The sequence below is a fragment of the Hemicordylus capensis genome, chromosome 6, assembly GCF_027244095.1.
Source record: "Hemicordylus capensis ecotype Gifberg chromosome 6, rHemCap1.1.pri, whole genome shotgun sequence".
Taxonomy (NCBI): Eukaryota; Metazoa; Chordata; class Lepidosauria; order Squamata; family Cordylidae; genus Hemicordylus; species Hemicordylus capensis.
In genome coordinates, this window is record NC_069662.1 from 31,534,766 (window position 1) to 31,557,542 (window position 22,777).

Genomic DNA, 22,777 nt, shown 5'->3' on the forward strand with positions numbered 1-22,777 from the left:
CCAGCTCTTCTGTGTGTGATAGCCAGGAAATGCATGTTGGCTGATGAGTGAGGGGGATGAGCAGAGATTAATGGAATGGGCCAGGCCAGATCTTTTTCCTTCTCCTTCTCCTCCTTGCCTCTCCTCCTGCTGGCTGCTCAGCAGGCTCTTAACCAATGTCATTTAATGTCATGTTTTTCCTCTAGGTGCTGTCAACAACCCATTCTCCCTTGAGAAGTGGGCCTGAATTACTGGATATGTCCAGAGAGGGAGCATCAGCTTCATGGCTAAATCTCTAATAACAATTGTGGTGTCACACAATAGAAGTTAGTGAGTTGAGAGCAGTTTGGGTGGATCTTGAGAGGCCATTTTCTTTCTGGTAACTTTTGTTCAGTAAAATGTATAAAACACAGTCTTCTATATATTTCTGCTACATTAAGGCAGGTCTAAAACTGCAAAGTTGCCAATATGTAACTGATCTATAGGGTACAATTATTGCCCAGTGTTGGGGAGATTCTACTGTAAGTCAAGGCAAGACTAAATATTATCCATATCTATTACATTTATATGAATATGTTATTATCTAGGACTAGTGTTATATTTATTTAATTATAATAGAGAAGGCATACAATATAAATGCATCATTATTATTCTTATTATTACTTCCGGCACATACAAACAGCATTCTTGGTCATATACATTAGGCCCTCAAAGCTAACACAATAGAACCTTTGAATTGGAGCAGGGGGGACTGCAAAATGAAATGAATGGAATTTCAATGGGAAGTCTATGCAACATGTTCTTTAGGTATGAATGAATAAAATTATCTATTGTAGAACTAATTATTATTATAACAAGTATTTATATACTGTTTCACAACAACAAAAAGTTGTCAAAGCCCTTTATATAGCAGCACAAAATATAAGATATTTCTTGATCCCAAAATGGCTTACGTCTGAAAAGAAGACGCCAAGAAAGATGGCAAAAGATGACTTACAAAGAACCACCACTGTAAAATAAGCCTTTTTGCCCAGTTAGCAGTGGCAGATGTAATGAGGCGCACACACAGATATGCCAAAATGTATAGACAACTTAGACATTCAGCCTCAGTTATGAGTCCTTACCTCTATAGTACATTGTGTCATTTTTTTTAATGAATCGCATGAGAAAACACCAACTTGCATATTACTTTTGCAAAAGCTTCCTTGACTTCTTTGTTTCTTAAACTGTAGATGAAGGGATTTGCCATAGGAGTCAGCACTGTGTACAAGAAAGAGAAGACCTTGTTTATGTCTTTGAAGTTCCCAGTTGTTGGTAATATGTAGACAAATGTTAAGGATCCGTAGAATATTGACACGACAGTGAGGTGAGAAGAGCAGGTGGAAAATGCCTTTTGCCTCCCGGTGAAGGATGGAATTTTCAGGATTGTGCCAATGATAAAAACATGGGAAGTCACAGTTATGAGAAATGTGGGAAGAATTCCTATGGACGAGGTTATGAAAGCAGCAGTTTCAATAACCCAGGTGTCACTGCAAGAGAGTTTTACTAGTGGTGTAAAGTCACAAAAGAAATGGTCGATTTTATACTGGCTGCAGAAAGTGAGGCGTGATAGCAAATATGTTAAGATGGTTATAAGCAACAGCCCAATGATCCAAGAAACTGAAACAAGCAGAAGACATGTTCTCTCATTCATGAGTGTAACATAATGCAATGGTCGACATATGGCCAGGTAGCGATCATAGGACATAGCTGCCAAGAGATAACATTCTGTAGCTGCCAGAGTAGAAAAGAAATGCATCTGCAAAATGCAGCCCCAAAGAGAGATTGTTTTGTCTTCCATAAGAAAACTGTTCAGCATTCTGGGCAGTATGGTTGAAGTGTAGCAGGACTCCAAGAAGGACAGATTTGCCAGGAAGAAGTACATAGGAGTGTGGAGATGCTGGTCTGCTATAACCAGTCCAACAATTAGAAGATTACCAGAGAGCGTAACAATATAGATGGCTAGGAATAACAGGAAGAGTAGAATGTTCCAGTCCTCAACATTCCCAAATCCTAGAAGGATGAACTCTGCAATGCCTGTTCTGTTTTGCTGTTCTGAGTTGGTCACAAGCTGCATCTATAACTAACAAACCATATATTCAATAAAAGTAAGTTAGGGAACCCTCTAAGAACTGGCTGCCAACCCCCATTCCATGCTAATCAGCCCACATAAACTTCCACAAGTCTATAAAACGTCAATATTTGCAAAATTGCATGGGGCAGAATGTAGAAACAATTTGCTGCACAATGTGCCCATTTTACAGAATCTGAGACAAATGTTGAGGCAAGGGGGGACCTTGAAGCAAATTAAGAGATATGGAAACAGACATGCATCCCACAGAAAATACAAATAGTTTGAGTGAGCAAAAGAGTTGCTAAAGTTCTGCACATATTGAAGATTAGTAGGAGTGGGCAAGATGCTTTCAGGACAACTTGCCCACTTTTTTTCTTCTCATCGAAGCATCCCTGATGCATTTCAGAGGACCTCCAGGATTTCCCAGAAGAAACACAACTTGAAAACCATTGGCTTAAGTAACTGTATCCCAATTCTAACTGTGCCATTGCTAAAGGTAGAATTATTCCATATCATTTTCTAGAAGATTTCTTCCATTTTGATCCTTTGGAAGACCGGGTGATATCTCTTTGGTTTACCTGTTGATGGATATCTTCTGTTAAGAGAAAACAATAGTAAACAGTGAATCATCATGTATATACACAAACATCTACATACTGAGCTCAGTTACATCATGCTTTTATTCTGCATGGGGGAAATGATTATTCAAAAACAGCATAAATTCCCCAGAGCAATTGTTGATTGTAAATGTATAATCTGCCCAAGGGGGATCTCAGGAGTGGGGTAAGAGAGAAAAAATCCAAGTGCGGAACCGCAGGTCCAATGGATCCATGGTTCCACCCCCGACCCCACCCCACTCTCCTGTCCACATTGGGACAAAATGGAACACAGGTTCTCTGTAGTCAGGGAGACTTCAGAGAGGAGAGGGGAAATAGCTGTGCAGACTCCTTCTTGCTTGAAGGACAGCCTGCACAGCCAATCAATCATGGCTTCTTTCTTCAGTTAGAGTGGATGCAGCCTCCAGTTCTGTATTCACTTGTAACACTCCAATACACTAGCCCTGGTTATGAGCAGCAGAACTCACTACAAGCTGAGGGTTCAAACTGGAGTTTGAGGAGCACAGCCACAGGCCATTTTATGATCAGAACCTGAGTTGCACGCATTCAGACATAACGGTTTGGCAATCTCTGGCCTCTGCAACTCTGGTTCTGTGTTATGTGCGAATGTGGCCATAATGTGGAACCAGTGGTTCAGCTGAGCTGCTGCAGTCCCTGGTAAACATGCAAGCCCTAATTCCAGTCTCTGTGGGTGTTTGAAAGACAGCTTGCCAATTCCTACTGATTTCTCCTGGCAAAGTGCAACTGTAGGGGTTGGTTAGCTTATATCTAATTTGACCTAGGGATGTGCACGGACCAGTTCGGAGGCCATTCTACTGGCCTCCGGACCGGTCTGGACATGGGGTGGTTCGATTCGGAAGGGTTAGGGTGGGGGGTTCCATTATGGGGGGGGGCTTTACATACCCCTCCCGCATTTTCCCAACTCCGGCGCCATATTTAGTGTAGAAATCCGGTGGCAGGATATCTCCTTGCCGCCCGCTTCAATCTCCGCTTGGCTTCTCTGTGGTTAACAATCAGGCGGCAGGATACCTCCCTGCCGCCCCCTTCAATTCCCGCTTGGCTGCCCCCTTCAATCCCCCTGCCGCCCCCTTCAATCCTGCTCCGCTTGCTCATTAGAAATGCTGCCCATTTCTGGATCTGCCGCCCATTTCTAATGAGCAAGCGGAGCGGGATTGAAGGGGGCGGCAGGGGGATTGAAGGGGGCAGCAGGGAGGCATCAAATTTATTGATTGATTGATTGATTGATTGATTTGATTTGATTTGATTTGATTTGATTTGATTTGATTTGATTTCTATACCGCCCTTCCAAAAATGGCTCAGGGCGGTTTACACAGAGAAATAATAAATAACTAAGATGGATCCCTATCCCCAAAGGGCTCACAGTCTAAAAACAAACATAAGATAGACACCAGCAACAGTCACTGGGGGTAATGTGCTGGGGGTGGATAGGTCCAGTTACTCTCCCCCTGCTAAATAAAAGAGAATCACCACATTAAATTAATAAAATTAAACAAGTTAAAAGAGCAAGCTAAAACTACATTTAAGATTACAATTGTTTAAGATTTCCATATTAAGCTATTAGTTTTTAAAAAAACCCCTCAAAACAAAGAACTAAAAATAAACTAAAATACCTACAGATATGAGCAGATATCTTTAATAGTTTTTTTTTTTTAAAAAAGAAAAACACTGAGGGAGGGAGCATGGTGAAGCTCTTCCAGGAGGGCATTCCAAAACCTAGGGGCCACAACCAAAAAGGCCCTGTCTCTAGTCCCCGCCAACTGGATCTTTGTTAGTGGCAGGGCCATGAGCAGTGCCTGAGATGCCAAGTGGAGGGCCCTGGTAGTTTCATATGGGTGAATGTGGTCCAACAGGTACCCTGGCACCAAGCCATATAGGGCTTTAAAGGTCAAGATCAACACCCTGAATCTAGCCCAGAAGTGGACTGGTAACTAGTGAAGCTGCTGCAGGATGGGTGTAACACTCATGAAGCGACTTTCACCATGAGCATCCTTGCAACAGCATTCTGGACCAGCTGAAGCTAATGAATTTTCTTCAAGGGCAGCTCCACATAGAGCACATGGCAATAGTCTAATCTGGATGATGTTACCAAAGCATGAGTGACTGTGGTCAGGTCCAACTTTAAGTAGGGTTGATGCTGGGGTACCAGCCCTAACTGGTAAAAAGCACTTCTGCACACTCTGCCACCACCTGTGCCTTCAAGGACAGTGTTGAGTCTAGAAATACCCCCAAGCTGCAGACCTTGTCTTTAAGAACATAGGAACATAAAAACAGCCCTTCTGGATCAGGCCCAAGGTCCATCTAGTCCAGCATTCTATTTCACACAGTGGCCCACCAGTTTCAGGGGGATTGTAACCTCATCCAAGACCAGATTTACCTCACTACTCGGATGATCAGTTATACCAACCTAGAATACTTCCATCTTATCTGGATTAAGTTTCAGCTTGTTTGCCCCTATCCAGTCCAGGACAGCCTACAAATCCTGGCACAGAACGTTCACAGCCTCCCTGGTGTCTGCTGACTTAAAAGATAGGTAGAGCTGGGTGTCATCCATATACTGATGTCATCTCAGCCAACACCCATGGATGATCTCTCCCAGAGGTTTCATGTAGATGTTAAACAGCATAGAGAACAGAACAGATAACCATTGCACCCTATAGGCTAAAGGCAAAGCAGTTGAGCAGTCATCTCCCAACACCACCTCCTGAGTATGACCCTCCCAGCATGGTTATACATATAACCATACCAAGTCCCATCTTGGAGAGATGACCCAGAAGGATACCATGGTCAATGGTATCAAAAACCACTGAGAGGTCCAGGAGAATCAACAGAGTCACATTCTCGCTGTCTATCTCCCAGAGTAGGTCATCCACCAGGGTGACCAAGGTAGTTTCTATCCTGTATTCAGGCCAGAAGCCAGACTGGAAAGTCAGACCACTGGTCCATCTACACTGACTGGAAGTAGCTCTCCAAGGTTTCAGACAGGAGTCTCTCCCAGCTCTACCTGGAGATGATAGGCATCGAACCTGGGACATTCTGGATGAAAATCTATTGAGTTATGGCCCTACCCCCTAAGGGGAATATTTTACAGTGCTCACTTGTAAGTCACCCATCCAAATGCAAACCAAATAGAACCTGCTTAGCAAAGGGAGGAGCTAATGTTCACTATCACAAGACCAGAGCTCCTCCCCATGTTGATTATCTATATATACATGCTGTTTTTCAAGCAGTCGGATCAGTATCATCAACCAATAGTATGTGTCAGTCACTGAGAGGAATTTTGGAGTGATGGGCAGAGGAAAACCTTTCTCAGGAAGATGCAATCAAGCAAACAAGTTCTGCCTATTTCAAGGTAACTTTTCCTGGATCCACATAATAGTTCCAAATTGTCATCTGAATGAAGACTAATTTCCACTTGCATTATATTTCCCCTCTTACAGCCATGACTACACACATGTTTCTGGGCTGTTACTCATTTCAGTTTAAAAGTCCCGATAGAAGGATGTGGGGATATGCTTAGTTAGTTCTTGACGTTTGGCGAGAGCTGAATTGGGCATTTTTGCATTCATCAGTCAAGCAGATTTATTTTATTTTATTTTATTTTGTAGTGAGGGAAATTCTTATGCACATGGAAGACGTTTGATGAACAAAAATCAACATCCTGATGAATGATGCACTTGTGAAATGAACAAAGTTGCTACTGCAATAGGGATGTCCATGAACTGTAGTTCAAACAATGGTTCGAGCAAATTGTGGGAAATTTCAATGGGAAGTTAAAGGAAAAGGAGAGAAGGTTCAGGTCCTTACCTGAACACCTGGCATTCAGCTTCCTGCTGGGGCGGCACACATCCCAGTAATCTCTGTGTAGCATCAGCATGCAAATTGTGGTGCCATTTGCGAAGCATGGTGTTGCTGGCCACACAAATGGTGCCTATGCATGCACAGACCCCATGTGCATGCTGACACCATGCAGGGATTATTGGGATGTGTGCTGCCCCATCAGGAAGCTGAATTTAGCGGTGCAGAGCAGGTAAGGACCTGCTCTCCTTTTCCTTAAAATTCCCATCTGAATTTCCCAAAATGTTCGAACTGTGGTTCATGCATATCTCTATAGTACAAGACGTTCACATAGCTGTGCAAAGTCACAGGGGTTTTTGGAACTGTGTTCTTGCATTAAAAGTTCCCATCAAAACATATGAAGCATGCCACAGCGGAAACTGTAGTAGTCAGGAATGCAAGCTCCAGACTGAGTGTGACTAGCTAGTGAAACAGCCTTGTGCTTGTGTGACATCTTTGTGCAAGTGCAGTGATAATCAGGATATCGGCCACTTGGCTGATACACACAAAAAGAAATTTGAAACAGCCTAAAATAAGATTCAGGTTCTTCTAAGTTCAAGACTCAGGTTTTCCCTGGATGGTTCCAAAGTGTTTCTACGATTAAATGCAAAAATATCCCTGGTCTCAGAACTCACTGTGTTTCTTCTCTCACAATGCAATCATTGCTACTAATTTACAGCTACCCAGTTATTTTTTATTATTATTATTTCATACGTTTTGGAACTGTAGGTTGTGGCACATCCTACTTTATAACCTTCCTCTTGTATTTATTAGTTACATTTATGTCCCACCCTTCATACACAGAGCTCAAGGTGACATGTACATACTTATGTGATCTTATCCACATAACCTCTTGGAGATAGTCTAGGCTGGCAGTGATTGGCCAAAGTCAATGAGTAAGTTTCAGGCTTCAAACTAGGGTAATGTATACACTGGATATGTGTGTGAGCATCTGGACATAAGTAAATAGGTATGAAATATCATCTGAAAATAAGGTGCTATGTAATACCTACAAATCTGACAGACAGGCTTACAATCTAATACAGATAAAAAGCAGGGGATGGGAGGAAGAAGGACCAACAGAGCAAATAAAATGTACTGTAAATGCAAAACTGCTACTATAAAAAAAGCAAATCTAAACAACTAAGGCTTTAGATACTTGTAAAACAAAGAAAAATAATTATAACTGAACTTTCACTAACCAGTTACCCACAGAGAATATGTTAACTTATATTCAGAAAGAGTTCCTTCAGAATAGTAAAATGACCTTGCTGATGTTAAAAAGACTGTTACATGTTGATACGTTGTTCATATTTAGAAACCAGTTCTATGCTATTTTACCTCCAGATGCAGACTTCTTCTTTCGAGAAATGGCCAAAGCAAACAGCCATCACAGAATTCATCCTGTTGGGATTTGGAGAGCTTCAGGAGTACCACCTTCTTCTTTTTCTTGTGTTTGTTGTGATCTACATTCTGACCATGAGTGGAAACATCCTCATTGTAAACCTTGTAGTATTTAACCAGAACCTTCACACACCCATGTACTACTTCTTAGCAAACTTATCCAGCTTGGAGGTCTTCTATAGCTCCACCATCCTGCCTAAGATGCTCATAATTTTTCTAACTGGTGACAGATCAATTTCTGTCTGGGGCTGTTTCACACAACTTTTCTGCTTTGGTCGCCTTGTCAGCATTGAATGTTACCTTTTGTCAATAATGTCTTATGACAGGTATGTTGCAATATGCAAACCACTTTATTATGCAACTATTATGAATGGCAGGGTCATTTGTCACCTCATGGTGGTGTCTTGGCTATGTGCAGCATTCATTTTAATTGTCATCATATCTCTGGTGTCACAGTTATCATTTTGTGGCCCCGAGGAAATTGACCATTTCTTTTGTGATTTCAGTCCACTACTCCAGCTCTCCTGCAGTGACACAAGCCACGTCAGATTGTTATCTCTCATATTTGGATCAATTGATATCCTACCCCCTTTCTTAATAACCATCACTTCTTATGTTTGTATCATTGCTACAGTCTTGAAAATTCCATCTGTCACTGGAAGACAGAAAGCATTTGCCACCTATTCCTCTCACCTCATTGTGGTCACAATTTTCTATGGGACTCTAATGATCGTCTACATCTTACCAGACACCAGTGCACTGAGAAATCTTAAAAAGGTGTTTTCTGTCCCATACACAGTCCTGACTCCCATGGTCAATCCTCTCATATACAGTCTGAGAAACAAAGAGGTGAAAAAATCTTTGAAAAAGGCTTTGAATAAATTCATCAGTAAGGATGCGAAGAGATGGGACCCATTATTGTTCAAAAGGGGATGAGTGGTATGATGACTTTATGCCAATTATACATTTGTACTGCATTTTTCCATGGAAAAAGTGATTTGCTCTTGTGTCTTTTTGATCAGGTGTCTAATGCACATATTAAACCCATCCATGCTGAACTTTTGCTTAATTGTTCTGCTTAGTGCATTACTTAGCCACCCAGAGACATAAGTTTGGGTGGGGTATAAATTTAATAAACAAACAAACAAACAAACAAACTTCTGTAGAAATGCTTACCATACGCTACTGCTGCTTAACTCTTTACTACTACTAGATAATTTATTGACATACTTTATCTTTGTAAACATGGGTCCACATGTTTCGCAGCATAATGCAGGCAGCTCTGTGGGATTGGTGCGGGCATCTAAGAAAGTGCCAGCAGTCTTGGGCAAGAGTGCCAATACTTTAAGGACATCTACATTCCATCTGGGTATAGGAAGGAAAAGGTCAAACAAAATTAAAATGATGTAGTTTTCTTGCCATAGAAATGCAGATGATGAAATGAAAAGAAGGGTTATGGCTTTGCAAATGGATTTCTGCAAGCTGCTATTTAAAATTTGGTTAGCATGTGTTACCTGCTTTAGAGCATAGAATAATATTTTAACCTGGACCTTAACCCATAAGAAAGGGTGGTATGCAAGTCTTAATAACCAGGTACTTAACATGGTATGTGCTGGTGCTCTCCATTCAGTGCTGCAGTGCACAACCATAACTCAAAAAATGTCCTTGAAAAATGCATTGTTTTTGTATTGTCCCCATCGTAATTAAAGTAAGAAGTGTGCTAAGCAGACTGCACAGACCATTCCATCAGTCATATGAACAAAGAGAGAGAAAATGGTATGAAAATACCATAAAAGACTTCCTCCACTAGATATTTTGCTCCAGAGGGCTTGTAGGCAAGAGCCATAGGCCCTGTCTTGGAACCATATTTGGATTTCAGTAGACATCATGGCACTCCCATGGAATGTGCTGCCTCCCTTTGGGTCCATCAAGTATCATCACCTCTTGAGAACCTTGCTTGCTTTCATGTACTTGGACCGATTTTGAAGGGTCTACTTTACTAATGGCACCAGATGTACTGAGACCTTAATGGCATCCATTTCTCATACACTTTCCAATTCATTTCTTACATTTCTCATTTAACAGATCAAAACAGATGGGCCAGCAGTAACACCCCATTTCTGATACCTGGGACCATTCCATTCATAAATAAAAACAAAATGATAAAAAGCTATAATAACCCGGTACTGATTGAAGAGCAGATCAATTAAGAATATTTAATTGGTTGAAAGCCTTAATATAAAATAATGGCATGGATTCAGATGGATCATCATCTTAAAAAAATATCAACTTAAAAAATCTGCCTCTGCTTAATTTTCCTTTGGGACTGGAGATTTGCTTAAGTCTAGAAAGCTCCCCTGATGTTCTCTTCTCGCCCTCCTTCCACTATTTCTATTCCCATTGAAACACTACTGCCACTGAATAAAAAGTGTAGGAAAATCAAGCTTCTCCTAGTGAAATTAATTGTCCATCAGTTAACATACAATGGGACAGCTGATACCTAAAAGGACTGAAAATCATTCTATAATCTGTACATACATTCACATTTCGTTTTAGTACTAACTTGGTTAGTCCTCATAATGTTGTTATACACTAAAATGCTGGAAGAACTGCTTATTGGATGTGTGTCGCCAGGCACTTGACTTCATTGGCTGCTTCCAGAGGTAAAAATCTTGGAACACAATCAAGGTAGGTTGAGCAATAAAAGAAAAGATGAAATTTTGATCCATTTAAAGACATGCACATTTTAAGTGAATTGAAGAAATTTGAGCTATATTGGACCAGAAATGCTAAACATGGAATGTATCAAGACAGTGTTTTGAACTGAAACGTTCATTTCACTTATAATCCTGTTTTCTTTTTTGGGGGGGGAGGGGAATGTAGAGCTCATGAATATACATGAAGTGCTATGTTAAAAATTGATATTTGTTTTAATAGAAGTAACAAGAACAAAATTATTCTGACAAATACAAAGCTCTATATGCAGGTGGAAGTAAAATTGTAGGCCAGTCCAGCCAAAAAATCATACTCTTAAGCCTCCTTAATTTCTTCAGTGAGATAGTTAAGCATGTGTTTATTCCCCCCACCCCCGCAGAAATAAGTGGGCCTAATTTTGGGATATATAATTTTGATAATAAATTATGTTCTTGAGACTTTCTTCGTTGTCTACTAGATATATAGTGGGCTTTGACTGTGGAGGCCTGCGTTCAGGTCCACACATAACCATGAAAGTCACTGAATAGGAATGTGTACGAACGGCTCAGGCAGCCACTAGCGGAGCGGGGAGCAGTTCCCTTAAAAAGCAGGTAAGCAGCAACTTTCCTGTTCATCCATCACCATGCCACTTTTCCGGTGGCAGTGCCCACTCCCCAAAAAGCTGTGCACAGCTGTGGCACTGTTACCTCCAGTCTCTGTGTGGTGTCAGCACATACGTGGCCAGAGTGCATGCAGAGGTTGCAGGGAACCACATCTCTGTTCTACATGGCCCTTTGGAGAGCAAGCATCACCACCAGAGCTGTTTACCTGCTTTTTAATGGAACTGCTCCCTGCCCCACCAAACCGGTTTGAATGCTGGTGCCTGAGCCGATTCGGCGCTTCCCTGAGGAGGTGTCAAACCGGCTTGTGCACATCCCTATAACTGAATGACCTTGAGTTCTTCACTAGCTCTCTTAATCTGTGAGAATACTTGTGAGGCTATAGTAAGGGGAGACAAACTTGGGCACCCTTAGATCCCTGAAGAAAGGATGGGATTAAATACTAATAATACTATTAATAATTAATAAATAAATCCTCATTGGGGCAGTGCCTCAGAGAAAAAGATATTCGTCAATAATTCAATGGGCAGATTCATGCATAGTGCCAAACCTGAGGTTCGGTGGAGTGGCTTGAGTCTTCAAAACATATCTGTGCCTTACTTCTGGTCTCAGGAATGATATGCCAAGATTGGACATGTCGTATGTACCCAGCAATCTCTGCAACTGCTTCCTACTTGTGATACATAATCCAACATCTATAACGAAGATATGAAGTGAGGAACAGTTGTTGGGTTCCATACCTCAAATAGGGCAGAATATGCCAAGATTGGTGGTATGTTCATACAACATGGCCAATATTGGCATATCCTTCCTGAGACTGGAATTTAGGGTTCATGAGGTTCAGTGCTACATGAGAACCAGTCCAATGTGTGTAATCTGAAGATTTGGGGTATGATCCAGATAATGTTAATGTGTTTATACATTGACTATAGTGTGTGTGTGGGGGGGGGAGAGAGAGAGAGAGGGAGAGGGAGAGAGACTCTAATGTATAGCTTGATCTTAACTGTGATACTAGGCCTTATTGATTTCCATCTCTGGATTACATTCATTGATGTTCTAGATGGTGGATTTGTGCTCTCTGAGTTGCAGTAAAATAGAGCAATTGCAAAATGGACTAATCTGTATAGATATACGAAATGGCTAGGTCAAGAATGACATAACAACAGATGGAAGATTATGTCCATGGAAAGCAAAACCATAATGTTTGCTATTATCTTTATTCTAACCAGATTATGTTTCAATACATTTTATCCACAGATGCATCTTCTAAACAGCAGAGAAGACAGAAATCAAACAAATGTTTCTGAGTTCATTCTTATAGGATTCAGAAATCTCCAAGAACTGCAAGTTCTTCTCTTTCTACTCTTTCTGTTTATCTACATGGTGACCTTGGTTGGGAACATCCTCATAGCTGTGCTTATTGTAGCTGATAAGCACCTTCATACACCCATGTATTTTTTCCTTGGGAATTTTTCCTGCCTGGAGACCTGCTATAGTTCTACCATCCTGCCCAAGACTTTGGTCAGCCTTCTATCTGGGGACAGATCTATTCCCTTTAAGCTTTGTTTTGTACAACACTATTTCTTTGCATCTCTGGGGGCAGCTGAGTGCTATCTCTTATCCGTTATGTCCTATGATAGGTATTTAGCTATATGCCAGCCCTTGCATTATGTGAACCGTATGAATGGTAAGTTCTGTGTGCAGTTAGTTAGTGGCTCTTTCCTTAGTGGGTTTCTGGCTATTTCTACAACAATAATATTAGTGTCCAGGTTAGCTTTTTGTGGACCAAATGAGATAAATCATTTCTTTTGTGATGTCTTTCCACTCATAGAATTGTCCTGCAGCGACACTCGTCTTTTGAGAATCATCATTTTTCTTGTTGCCTCTGTTTTAACCCTTCCACCATTTTTGTTGACACTGATATCCTATGGTTGCATTATCTCTGCCATCCTGAGAATATCATCCACCAGTGGTAGACAAAAAGCCTTTTCTACTTGCTCCTCACATCTTATTGTGGTTACCATTTTCTATGGGACAATAACAATTGTTTATATCTTACCAAATACAGACACTCTGAGAGATCTCAATAAACTGTTCTCTGTTTTTTATGCTGTCTTGACCCCCATGATAAATCCACTTGTATACAGCCTCAGAAACAAAGAAGTACAAAAAGCACTGAGAAGGCAGATTTGCCGGCTTTTTTCAAAGATGTAGAACACAATAAAAGAACCACTGAGGTGAGCTCAAGTACCCATTGAGACACTTGACTCATTTCATTTCATGCCATATCACAAAGAAGTCACAAAGTATCTCTTGAATTTGAGATCAGAAATGTCTCTTCACCATGGGGGTGCAGCAGAACTAATCTCACCATTCTTTGAATCTTGGCCATCATTATTATAGAATGTTTAATTCTTGCTCTTTCCACCCCTCCTCATAAAGCCACATCAAAAAAATTTCAGAATCTTTTCAACATATCTAAATGTGTTTTAGAATTTTGTACACAACAAATTGTTATTTTCAAAAAACAGAGAGAAAGAACAAAAAATGTTCCAGGATCCAGCCCTGGCCTGCTCAGCTTTGCCCCCTCAAGCTGTTTTTGGACTACAACTCCCAAAGTCACAATCCTCACTGGCCAATAGCCAGGGATTATGGGAGTTGTAGGACAAAATCTGTAGGGTGAGCCGCCCTGATCTAGCCCTTACACTTCTCCAGATATAAATGACTTCAGTAGATTCAGCCGTTGCCCTCCTCTGCTTCATCTGATGCTTTCAAAAGTTCATTATACTATTAGAGCTTGTTGAATCTGTGTCAGACATGTATGGGCAATAGAATAAGGGGGTGAGTGTCTCTCCACTGAGTGGGCTGGCAACCTCACTCAAGCGACCTCATTTCTTTCTGCCTCCACTGCAGCTGTGGTGACATTTCCTCCCATGCTGCCACCTTGTTCCTCCCTACACCGTGCTTCCCACCAAGAAGGCTCGGTGCGCAGGAAAGGGAAGCACAGTGACCTGTTCACCCTCTCCAGCCTATGAAGTAGTTGCTTTGTGCTGGCTGGATGTTTCCTTTCACCCAGCCAGGGCAAATCAAGCACTTGGCAGCCTGAAGAGGTGAGGGGGCTGCTGGACTCACCTTTCTAGAACTGGCCATGAAGATCTGGAGTGTGGCCAGTGCAGACCTACACACTGGCCTCTGTGGCTGGAAGCAATGGCAAGCAGCAATGAATGCAGCAGCAGTGGCAAGCAGGAAGAATGCTGCCCTGGTGTTGGGGGCGGCAGAGAAAGAAATGCGACAGTGGTGGGGGCAGGGGAAGAGAAATGGGGTGGTGGAGGGAGAGAAACAGGTGGCGGAAGCTTCTCCCTGGGCCACTGCCCAGCTGGTTACACCCCTGATCTGCATTCACATTACATTCGGTAGGTGTATTTGTTTATTTATATCTATGTAAACAACTTTGGGACCTTTTTTGTTGAAAAGCAGTATATATATATTCAGCGTATTCTTATATAAATATCCATCATAATCATATTCGTAAATAAAGAAGACAAGTTTTATAATTTCTGTTTCTCTGTCTCTGTTGCATTGTATAACTAGATAGTGTCCAGTGTGCTGGGGAAATACAATTCCATTCTTGATGACATTCCACATTTTGTTGCATTGGTTTGGTGTCCAGCTGTGCTGCCTTTGCACTTTCACATCTTGTGTTACTCACTTCCCAAATGTCCACCTGGATGATACAGCTGCTCATGCATAGCTCCTGGACATTCCAAACTCAACACATAGACCTGTTTGTCTGCAGACTACTGCCATGGCCAAGATGGCCAAACAGCAATGCTGTTACACCTGTGCATCCAAATGCTGCTGCACTCACCTAGATCAGGGGTTCCTAACCTGTGGTCCTCCAGATGTTGCTGAACTATAACTCCCATCATGCCCAGCTACAATTCATTGTGGCTGGGGATGATGGGATTGTAGTACAGCAACATCTGGAGGACAACAGGTTGGGAACCCCTGTTCTAGATTATTGCTGTTGAATCCAGAGAGAGAAGTGTGTAGCACACAAGGATCAGGCAGTGGGATACAACTGACATCACTACAAATTTAATGAATTAAGTCTTTAGTACAGCAAGGCGATAGAGATTGATTTTTATTCTTTTGCTGATTATCTGTCCTACCCACAGTCTAGGACTGGACTAAACTTTAACTAACCTAAAACTTATTCAAAAGCTGGCCTGGATCAAGAAATGGATTCATTAGAAATACCACAGTTCAATATATTCAACCTGTTATTCAACCCGTCATCAAAATCTGCTTTAACAAAAAAGCTTAATTTTGTCTTTATGATTTTTAAAAACTCTCTTGATGAAAATTCACTAACTCAAGGGCAGCTTAACTGTTTTATAACACCAGTGAATATTGAAGAAGATGATCTAGGACTTCTGAAGAAAAAGAGAAGTCCATGATAATGGTTTTATTTTGTCACATCCCAATAAACAGCTGACTAGTAAACAACCCAGTGCAAAACATTAAATCCAAAGCCCTACCATGTGATGCCAACTATTATTTGATAAAGACCCACAATTTTCATGGAGCCCATGAAATCCTGAACTGACATGGAAGAGACAGACCTAGCCAATATATTTTCCCCATATTTAATGACTTACAAAGCTAATATCAACAGTCCAGCACAAACCTAAGCAGCCTTAAAGAAACTGATTTCAGAGTGAATCTGTGCTGGATTCCAGATTGACTCTGCCATGGATTATGAGCAATTCTTTTAACTAGAGGCTCTTCATATATCCTTTTATTCACCAAGGGATGAGATTCTATGTGATGTCATGTCTCTGTGGCCCTTTTCAGACATGAAGTTGAGGTTAAATTAATACACATGAAGGGATGTGACATTGTAGTTGTAGGCTTCTTCCCATGATTGTGTTTATTAGGATGCTACAGGGACCTTTGTGCATATATATATGTTTCTGCAGGAACTCCATTAACATGTAGATCAGAGATTCAGTCTGCCAACACAAAGCCACCCTCCCATGTATATGGCTGCATTCACACATAACACAGAACTGAGGGTTCAATGGGCCTGTGGTTCCACTCTGCCCCATCCTCCTTTCCACATTCAGACAAAACAGAGAACATCCTCTCTGCAGTCAGCGAGACTGGAGAGAGGAGGGGGAACTGGCTATGTGGGCTTCCTTTTTGCTTGAAGGACAGCCCACACAGCCAATCATGCAGGGAGAGAAGGAGGAGCTTCCTCCCTCAACTCTGATCCAGGAAATGCAGCCTCCAGTACTGCTTCAGATGTAACAGAGGCACAGTGGAACACTGTTTTTGAGCAGCAAAACTCACTACAAAGTGAGGGTTTGAACTGCAGTCTCTGGAGCAAAATCTCAGGTTGCAGAAGGAGCGGGATCGGAATTGCACACATTCAGACATAACAGTGGCACCTGCAGCTCTGGTTCCCTGTTATGTGCAAATACAGTCTATAATTTAAATCCACATCTGAAAACCTGATTCTCACGTTATTCACATCACACAAACTGAAAGTTCTCACAAGCAAAAAAAAGTCCCTTTTCATTTGTGGCCCAATATCATCAGAACTTGACCACCTGTGAATATGTGATGGGTGGGTGGGTACTTTTTAAAAATGCTTAAAGATTCTTCTTTCTTTTATGCTCAATAAGAGATGACAAATTCTGCCTCCATCAGCAAATTCCCTTGAGATTTCATGTGGTTTCCCTCTAAGTCTCTGTAGTGTATATTTAATTCCCATTGAGTTGGTGATGCTGTCAGAAGTAGTGTAAAACAGAAATTGTTTTCTTCACAAATGTAATGCCCATAAATGATATAAAAATAATGGAGTGGGTTGTTTAAAGACACAAATTTGCCTCCAAGACAGTTGTAGTTTTATTCCTTTTGTTTTCAAGAATAGAGTAAAACAACAAAGGCATTAATTAGGTTATTTTCTGGACAGGAAGTTCAGTGACTGTGTTGAATCTATGAATTCATTAAGAAGCAATTGCATATTGGTGCTTTCCATATGAAAGAGTAAGTAAAGCAAAAATTAATATAAGTTAGAAATTAACTTTCTGAATCAACTTGTCTGGTGAACATTTGTGCAAGCTGTTACAGAGTGGGTTTGTCTACACACATAGGGATGTTTTGACTAACAGTTACTTATTATTATTATTATTACATTTATACCCCGCTTTTCCTCCAAGGAGCCCAGAGCGGTGTACTACATACTTGTGTGTTCTCCTCACAACAACCTTGTGAAGTAGGTTAGGCTGAGAGAGAAGTGACTGGCCCAGAATCACCCAGCTAGTTTCATGGCTGAATGGGGATTTGAACTCGGGTCTCCCCAGTCCTAGTCCAGCACTCTAACCACTACACCACGCTGGCTCACTTGTGCATCAGAATGGATGGAGGGGAGACACGAGTTGCTAATTTTAATAAATCAAGTAGTTTATTTGGCATATAAAGGATATGAGGTCAGTTTCATCAAGAAAACATGACAATATAGTGGCAATGATATTCACATTCTCTCTTACTCCAGAAGGATATAAAGACCTCTTTAATGTGTAAGTTAAAAAATTTAAAAATAAAACCATTAAAAACAAAGATCTTACTGAACTTGAGCAAATGTGTTTTAGTGTCAAAACATCATTCTCAATGCTTTATTGGTCATTTAGTTATTTAGTTATTTATTGGATTGGTTTTGTAGTTTGGGTTGCTGTATTTAATCTCAAGAGTTTCCAGTTGTTTGAGGTAGAGCTTTGAGATTTATGTTATAACATTGAAACACATTTGCTCAAGTTTGGTAAGATCTTTGTTTTTTATTGGTCTTTTTACACACAGGATGAAGAACATCCTGGCTGAAAAATTTGTGGGAATAGAGCAGCAGCATCCAAAGTCAGAATAGCATTAATGATAGCTAACCTTCAGTAGGAGATAGCACTTGAAGAAGAAGAAGCTCTTTACACCCACAGACAAAACATCAGTGGCCTCCAGTGAGGGTGGTGCTGGGAGATCTGTGAGAGGTACCATTAAAAAGTGATTATTTATTTATTTATTTATTTATTTATTTATTTAATCCTATTTTTATATCACCGGATACCAGCAGCACCGCCAGCACCTGCAAGATGCTGTGAGCAGCGGCTCCCCACCTGATATCCCACTCAGCTGCTGCTCCAGTTCTAGCACTCACCTGGCTTCTGAGCATGTGCAGAGGCCATTTGCATGGTCAGCAACACCATGCTGACCACACAAATGGCCTCCACACATGTGCTGAGGCCAGTGAGTGCTGGAACTACAACAGCCATCATGAAGGATGCTGGACAGGGCGCCACTGCTCGCAGTGGCTTTCAGGTGCTGTCGGTGCTGTCGGTAATCACTTTTTCTTGGTACCTCTTGCTGCCCCCCCCATGCGTCGCTGCCACTGCCTGCCACTGCAAAATATAGCTTGAGCTCAAAGATATACCTTTCCTAAATCTGCTGAGCTGAGCTTCCCTTGTCAGTGGGGTGAAGCTGGATAACATTGGAGACTGAACTTCACAGCCCCCAGGAGAGAGAATCAGCGTTACACAGAAATCTGTGTAAGTTCCGCTTCCTTCTTCCTTCCTTCTGCTCCAAAACTAACTCCAGCTATAGTAAAATCTTAACATTGTGGTGTTCAGGAGACAACATTTGTGAAATGATTTTCTGGAGGTGCTAAGTACTCCTGAATGGGCCATTGAGAGTTCAGATCAAAGTCTTGGACTTGCTTGAATAGGGGATGTCTGCGAACATCTTGGGATAGTGAGACATTTCAAAAGAGAAATCCTCCAGAGTAGATGCAGTAGGTTTGCATGCCTGATAAAACTGTTTGATCTAACAGCTATTTCTTTCTGTCTCCTGAGGGATTATGTCTCTTTTGGAACCATACTGTTGGAGATGCTCAACTTCAGTTTACCTTAAAGATTGCAAGCTCTGAATTCTCAATCCTGTTTGGTTCCAGGTGCAAAGAGAATAAATAAATTGCCATTCTTCCTGTAGCTCAAACAGTTTCTAGTGGCCCTTGACTTGAGTTTGATTATTCCGGGGATGGTGGGGAGCATGAACTAAGGAGAAGCCTCCTCAACAACGCTTGTTAAATTCATGGCTATGTTTTGTAAGAAAAACATTGAATAAGCAAATAGACTTATAAGAGCCCCTTTTCTCTGTATACTGCAGTGATAGAGTGTTTTGTGGAATGGGTAAAGAAGTGCAGACCTATTGAAATAGTTTATTTTTGAACTGATTAGCTTAATAGCAGGCCAGCTTGAAGTGGGAAGCTGGCCATATATATTCAGCAGACCATTTTTGTAGGCCCTGGGGGTGAGAGGGTTGAGCAAGGAATGTGCCCATCCATCCTTCCTTTGTTAAGTGGAAGTTCCCCAGGTGTCACTGGTTGCTTGCCCTTTATGGGGAACAAGAGGAAATTTTTCACCTTGTGGAGTGGGCATGTTTTGCCCCCCTTAGGAAAATTTCATTATGTTGGGTTCTTTGTTACAACTGCATAGGAAAATTGGGTAGTATGCCAGCTTTTAGCTGAGATGTGAAGTTATGGATGGCAGGGCTCAAAGGATTGTAGCTGTAGAAGTTAGTGAAGATGGAGACCAAGCATAACATTGGGAGAAACCAGTCTTTGAGGATGGGCCAAACAGTGAGTTTCTGTTTGGCCCTGGGTTTTTGCCTTTGGTCCTTAATTCCCTTGAGTTTAAGGAAGCCAAGACCCAGTGAGGGTGTAGTGGGCAACTTCAAACATGAGCACCTTCATAATGATCCTAGAACATGGTCTGAAGGCATAGGAACATAGGAAGCTGCCATATAATGAGTCAGACCATTGGTCCATCTAGCTCAGTATTATCTTGACAGACTGGCAGCGGCTTCTCCAAGGTTGCAGGCAGGAATCTCTCTCAGTTCTATCTTGGAGATGCCAGGGGGGAAACTTGGAAACTTCTGCTCTTCCCAGAGCAGCTCCATCTCCTGAGGGGAAGATCTTACAGTGCTCATAGTTCTAGTCTCCCATTCATATGCAACTAGGGTGGACCCTGCTTAGCTAAGGGGACAAGTCATGCTTGCTACCAGAAGACCAGCTCGCCTCTCCAAAGCACACAATACAGAAAGAATGCAGAAATGTGCATGGGACCGCTTCTGGTGGTTTGGTTAGAATTTGAGCTGAATTCAAACTGGACTGCCTGTCTGCTAACTGGTTAGTCAAACTACCCCCCCAGTTCGGTCTGAGGGTCAAACCAGCTCAGAACTGGTTCAAACTGGCTGAAAGGGGCATGCCTGTAAAGGGGAATCCAATGAGGATTCCCCTTTACAAGCCAATGTGGGAACACTGCCTACCTCATAGTCAGAGGCAGTGTGATAGCGGTAGTAGTGCATCTCCTCCAAAGTCTCTCTACCAGGACTGGCACTACAGCGCAGTCCAGCTCTGGCCTCTGCACATGCGTGGAGGCCAATTGTGTGACCTCCACATATGCACAGAGGCCATTTGCATGATGGCCATTTGCATCACACAAATGGCCTCTGCATATGTGCGGAGGCCAGAACCGAGTTGCACTGGAGCTCTGGTCCCAGTCCGGAGAGTTCAGAGGATCTGTACCATCCCCACCTCTAACTATGAGGCACTTTCTCACCACCCCATTAGAAGTTTTTTTAAAGGTGGGCAGGGGTCCCCCCACTTTGCTTGTAAACAGGAATCCTCACTGGATTCCCCTTTACAAGCATGCTCCTTCGAACCGCCAAAAAAGTTCTGAACCAGTTCTGAACTGGTTCCATTAGAACTGGGACCAGTCTGGCTCAAATTCAGGCCGGCACCCCTTTTGGGGGGGTCTGCCTTGGCTCAAGTTTGAACCGGTCAACCAGGCCAGTTCTATTCAAACCAGATGTGAATAGAACCAATTCTACACACCCCTGGAAGAAACTCAGTAGGTCTGGATCTGGTCAGTGCCTGATGGGAGACCACTATCCTGTGTTTGTTAGGTATATTTCTATTACATTATGGAATAAAAACTGAATAAAAATTAGAGATTAAATTGTTCCATTTTGTTTTTTGGTTGCACAGATGCAGGCAATTGAAATTACAGAACTGAAAAATCAAACAGTCATCAAGCAATTCATACTGTTGGGATTTGGGCATCTTCAGGGTGTGAACGTTATTCTCCTCTTGGTTTTCCTAGTGATCTACATAATGACCATGTCAGGAAATGTCCTCATTATTGTGCTGGTTGTGTCCAATCAACACCTTCACACTCCTATGTATTTCTTCCTGGGGAACTTATCCTGCTTGGAGACTTTCTACAGTTCAGCTATATTGCCCAGAATGCTGGCTACTTTCATAACAGGAGACAGAAAGATTTCAGTCAGTGGTTGCTTTGTGCAACATTATTTTTTTTGCATACCTAGCCGCTGTTGAGTGTTATCTTCTTTCTGCCATGTCCTATGATTGGTATTTGGCTATATGCAATCCTCTTCGCTATGCATCTCTTATGAATGGCAAGTTATGCCTCCAAATGGCAGCTGGTTCTTGGATAACTGGGTTTCTGGCTAGCACTACAACAATTATATTGATGTCAAGGCTAGTCTTCTGTGGCCCCAATGAGATTGATCACTTCTTTTGTGACACCTTTCCACTTATGCAGTTGTCTTGCAGCAACACAGTTTTTCTAAAAATATTGATTTTAACGTTTGTATCTCTATTCACCATCCCCCCATTTACACTAACCTTAATGTCCTACATATACATTATCACTGCCATTCTCAAAATCCCATCTACTGGGAGGCAAAAAGCCTTCTCCACTTGCTCCTCCCATCTTATTGTGGTAACAATTTTCTATGGCACAATTTCAGCCGTGTATGCCTTACCAGACTCTACTACTCTGAGAGACTTGAACAAAGCCTTTTCTGTCTTTTACACTGTCCTAACACCTCTGGTTAACCCTCTTATATACAGTCTGAGAAACAAAGATGTACGGGAGTCTCTTCAGAAATCTGCAGTTGTAGCATGGGTCAGGAATCAGATAATGAATCCTAAAAATAGAATTCTGCAAAATAAATAAATAAAAACAAGACAGGAGAGCCAACCTTTTCCCCAAAACAGTTGAAAACATTAGTCCTGTTCAGGCATTATGTTGTACATGGATAGAGGTGTCTGTACACATGTGCAATGGTGTGTGAATGATTGTGCATGCATTCATCTTGAAAGAGAATGCTCAAATTCTGGGTACAGATAGGAACCATACTCCTGTACATGTGTTCAACAAAGTGCTTGAAAAATAGTACACTGAACATAGATTGTATATGTGTTGAACATAAGGAGGATCTTCACACAATTCGTGTGAAGAGCTGAAAGTGGGGGCTGCAGGGAGAGTGGGTTTGACCCGCTCTCCCCGCAGATGATCACTAGCCCATTGCTGGCAGGCGGATTGCCCACCCAGATGAGTGGTGGCTTTGCTCCAGTG

General features: G+C 41.8%; 3 protein-coding genes and 1 pseudogene across 3 annotated transcripts; 3 read left to right on the forward strand and 1 right to left on the reverse strand.

Annotated features, from left to right (window-relative positions):
- Positions 1 to 1,129: 1,129 nt before the first annotated feature.
- LOC128331194 (olfactory receptor 2AP1-like) lies at positions 1,130 to 2,095 on the reverse strand. Its single transcript, XM_053264546.1, has one exon. The coding sequence runs from the start codon at positions 2,093 to 2,095 to the stop codon at positions 1,130 to 1,132; it is 966 nt and encodes a 321-aa protein (XP_053120521.1).
- A 5,816-nt stretch (positions 2,096 to 7,911) lies between these two features.
- On the forward strand, positions 7,912 to 8,904 carry LOC128331195 (olfactory receptor 11A1-like). The gene has a single exon (XM_053264547.1). It carries the CDS (start codon positions 7,912 to 7,914, stop codon positions 8,902 to 8,904), a length of 993 nt encoding a protein of 330 aa, XP_053120522.1.
- Positions 8,905 to 12,539: 3,635 nt separating this feature from the next.
- On the forward strand, positions 12,540 to 15,609 carry LOC128331196 (olfactory receptor 5B21-like). Its single transcript, XM_053264548.1, has 2 exons — positions 12,540 to 13,458; positions 15,581 to 15,609. Exons 1-2 carry the CDS (start codon positions 12,540 to 12,542, stop codon positions 15,607 to 15,609), a joined length of 948 nt encoding a protein of 315 aa, XP_053120523.1.
- A 3,002-nt stretch (positions 15,610 to 18,611) lies between these two features.
- On the forward strand, positions 18,612 to 22,375 carry LOC128331197 (olfactory receptor 6B1-like; annotated as a pseudogene).
- Positions 22,376 to 22,777: the final 402 nt, after the last annotated feature.